The following is a 3762-nucleotide window of genomic DNA, read 5'->3' as shown; positions in this document are numbered from 1 at the left end:
GCTCTCTTTTTTGTTTGTTTGTTTATTCTATACCAAGTCACTAATAAGGTGCTAATTGCATAGGTCTTATTTTACCATAAGTTTGTGGTATGTCTAAGTGTTAATTGCCAGGGATGGAGGCATAGTTGGACCAAAAGGGGCAATGAACCCACACCACCCCCCCCCCCCCAATTTTTTTTTTTTTTTAAATAATAGTATTATATAGGCACTAGTTTTAGCAATTTTATTCTATAAAATTACACTTTACCCCCTTTAACAATATCATTGATTCTTTTACGAGTAATGCTATAGCCTCAAAACTTTCTACAACATTTTTACAAACTACTGGGGTAGTAAATTCTTATTGGTTTGCATCTAGACCTACCACTTACATCACTTTTTAACTTACCAATAACCACTCACCACATTAGTAATTTGTAAAAAAAAAAATTTGTAGCCTTAGCATTTTCCTCTTTTTAAAGGCCATAAAAAAAACTTGATATAAAATCTAAAACAAAATATACAAGCCCAACACAAAATTACCAATAGTAAAGCTAAAAACAATTAAGCTTAATCGACTAATTTTACCCAAAACAAACAGCTCGATCCTTTAAAATTTTTTAAATGAAATAATTTTGTCCTTACCTAGAAGCAAGACACATATAAAAAACACACAAAAATAAAATAAATAAATCCCTTTAGCAGTTAAGCAACAAAGCCAAAAGACAAATTTTTACATGCAGCCAGTAGAAAAGTTGCCCCCTCAAATTGCAAGTCCTGGCTCCATCCCTGTTGATTGCACCGAGAGACTTATTTTTTATTATGGGTTTACAGATTTAGAAAGTATAAGATCTGCTATATTCAACCATCATGCTCCTGATTTTTTTTTTTTTTTTAAAGGAAGAAACATGTTCTTTATTCTCTTCTTTTTTTATTTTTTTTTTATTTTTACAAAATAGAAATTCCACTCTAGCTTAATCTAAGTGTATATGTATGTGAATCTCCCTCTTGAAAACTTGAATCTTGGCCCTTACCCCCATACCCCATAAGCATTTATACTTGTGGAGTGACTCTCGCACTAAGAGTGTGCAGTGGTAGTCTCTCTTTAAATTATAAGCACAAAATCCAATATTTTTGACTAACAACTTTTATAATATTATTCCCTTCTTTAATTATTAATGTTATATCTTCTGTTTCATTTCTATTATAACTTTCTGGAATCTATAATTTAAAGTACTGCCTAAAGTTTCCTTAGACTATTTGAGATTTAGCTGATAAATTCTTGGTCCCAAAAATTGGAGGAAACTGGAAAGTTGCATGAAGTAAATGAAGATTGAAAAATGTCTTCTTTAGCTTGCTATGCATCTCTAGAGGGGATATCCATGACACATTGGATCAAGATGGCTTTCATAGATATAGCGTGGACGAGTGCAGGCATGGTTAGTTTTTCTTAAGTAAATAGCCATTTCTACAAGAACCTAGATGTTTAATCCTAATTGATGTGGAGGCCAGAAATTCTCTTTTACCACAAAAGATATGAATTTTAGAATTTGGCACATACTTAAGAAAACTCACCTGAATCAATGACACCCTTTCTTAACAGGAAAAACTTTGTTGCACACATATGTGAATTTACACACATTGTTCAATTTAGACTTAACTTGTGATTCTAAACCTCGATTTCAAGTGATGACATAAAATCACGAGTTTAGTGCAATTGGGCAATGTGTGGAATAAACACCAAATTCTTAATAATAAGATTTGTTTTGGCTTAAAAAAAAACCATTTTTCAAGCAATAAAAAAAAATTAATATATAAAGATTTTTGTAATTTAAAAGGGCTATAAAAATATAATATAATATAGGCTAAATTCCACTAACACCCCCGATGTTTGGACTAATATCCAACCAGCTCCATGAGATTTCAAAATTGTCCACTTTGGTCCCTAAGGACAATTTTATCCTAACGGAGTTAACTTCTGTTACTTATTTTTCTTTCTCCCTCTCATCCGTCTGTTTCTCTGTTTCTCTCGTTCAACTTCTCCTCTCTTACCCGCCGTCCCTTAAAAAATTTTCCAAATTTGTTCAGCCAAGTTAGGTCCTCCACACCACTCTCCACCGAGCCTAACACCGTAGCGACGTTCTTGAAGGCGATGGTTGGCGATGATTGGCGATGGTCGGCGATGGTATCCACAGAGCGTGGGTCTACGGTGGTTTATGGTTTTGGTTTGGGGTTGTGGGCTTTGTAGCGATAGTGGTGAGGTGGTGGTTGTGGTCTCAAGTAATGGATCTGTGGGCTGAGTTCGATTTGCAGTGGGGGTGGTTGTGGGTTCCGATGGAGTGGTGGGTTTACTACAAGTTTTTTGGATTTGGGTTTTGTTGCTGTGGATTTGGCTGAGTTTTGTGGCCAGTGGTGGTTGTGGGTTAAGATATGGTGGTGCCGTGATGGGTTGGTTGGGTTTTTTTGGATTTGGGTTTTGTTGCTGAGGTGGTGGTTGTGGTTGGCTGAGGTGGTGGTTATGGCAGAGGATGAGGATGATTGGACGGGTGCAGAGGATGACGATGAGACCGCCTCAGGTGAACTCTGCTTCATTTTTTTTCTCTCTTTCTCTTGCTCTGTTTTTTTTTTTTTTGATCAATTTTTATTTAGGGAGAGAGAGAGAGGGGTTGATATGTGGTGAGGCTTGAGAGGTTAAGGAGATGGAGGCATTGGACATTGAAGGGCCTCCGCTCTCAACAAAAAAAAGTGAGGGTTTGCTGGGTTTTTTGAATTTGGGTTTTTACACAAACCCTCCTACTACTACTAGGACTAGGATAGAACTACCGTGTTGATGTCGGAAAACCCTGCAGCAATTTCTTATCCCTCTCGCTATATATATCTCTCGCCATAACCCCACTTTCTCTCACAATCACACTCCTAAGTCTAAAACTCCGTCGTTGTTGTTATTTCACAGTTTCACTTTTCTAGTTTTCTAGTTTTTCAAGTTGATCAGTTTATTATTATTCTTCAACAACATGTCTGGTAGTACTACTGAAGCAGCAGATTTGCAAGTTTACATGCCGTTCATTGGTCTAAATTCACAGGGAGAAGAGGTTGTTTTTGAAGCTCTTGTATCCTCGTCTTCAAGGCTCTCTGACTATGTGTTTCACATTACTACAGAAGAGTCACACACCATGACAGAGACAGAGACAGAGACAACAATAACACTCATTGAAACCATGTCAGACAATGCTGTCGGGGAAGAACAAGGTCAAAAACAAGAACAAGAATATGGTGATGTCGATTGGTTGGATTACATGGATGATGAAGATTATGATGATGGTGATAATAACATGGAAGAAGAAGAATATGATGATGATGAAGAGGAGGAGGAGGGTGATGAAGAGGCAGTGAGGCCAGCGAGTGAAGAATCAATAATGGGACTGGAGATGGTGAGGATTGAAGAAGGGTCGGTGGGTTTGGCTGGTGAGGATTGTGCTGTGTGTTTGGATGAGTTTTCTATTGGTTCAGAAGCTAGGCGTATGCCATGCTCTCATATCTATCATCAAGACTGCATTGTTCTGTGGTTAGGGACGAGTAATTTGTGTCCAATGTGTCGCTATAGGTTGCCTTAGTCAGTTAGTTGTTGATTTTTTTATCAGAAACTAATTGTGTTTTTAGTTAGTTCATTTATGTTGTCTTCTATTGTTTTATCCAATTATGGATCAATTTGTATGCCTTTAAGGCTTTAGTTGTGTAGGAGGACAATTTCTGCTTAACCTCTGATTAATTAGATTCATCTTT

The 3762-nt window shown here is 36.9% G+C and overlaps 1 protein-coding gene across 2 annotated transcripts; it reads left to right on the top strand.

The window, feature by feature from the left end:
• The first annotated feature begins 1986 nt into the window (after positions 1–1986).
• Positions 1987–3762, top strand: LOC115970791 (E3 ubiquitin-protein ligase CIP8-like). 2 transcript variants are annotated; one of them, XM_031090403.1, is made up of 2 exons: positions 1987–2555; positions 3063–3762. In XM_031090403.1, the coding sequence occupies exons 1-2, from the start codon at positions 2508–2510 to the stop codon at positions 3591–3593; spliced, it is 579 nt and encodes a 192-aa protein (XP_030946263.1). In that variant the 5' UTR covers positions 1987–2507; the 3' UTR covers positions 3594–3762. The 2 variants fall into 2 exon arrangements, with proteins under 2 accessions (XP_030946263.1, XP_030946264.1); XM_031090404.1 differs by having other exon boundaries at positions 3005–3762.

This window comes from Quercus lobata, chromosome 12 (assembly GCF_001633185.2).
Source record: "Quercus lobata isolate SW786 chromosome 12, ValleyOak3.0 Primary Assembly, whole genome shotgun sequence".
Lineage (NCBI taxonomy): Eukaryota > Viridiplantae > Streptophyta > Magnoliopsida > Fagales > Fagaceae > Quercus > Quercus lobata.
Note: the sequence above shows the minus strand (reverse complement) of the source record. Positions and strands in the feature narration are given on the sequence as shown.

Bases quoted from the DNA above. Each gene is read 5' to 3' on its own strand.
- LOC115970791 (XM_031090403.1), top strand. From the start codon at position 2,508: ATGAGGATGATTGGACGGGTGCAGAGGATGACGATGAGACCGCCTCAG. The intron at 2,556-3,062 runs GTGAACTCTGCT...CTAAATTCACAG, and splicing joins TGACGATGAGACCGCCTCAG to GGAGAAGAGGTTGTTTTTGA.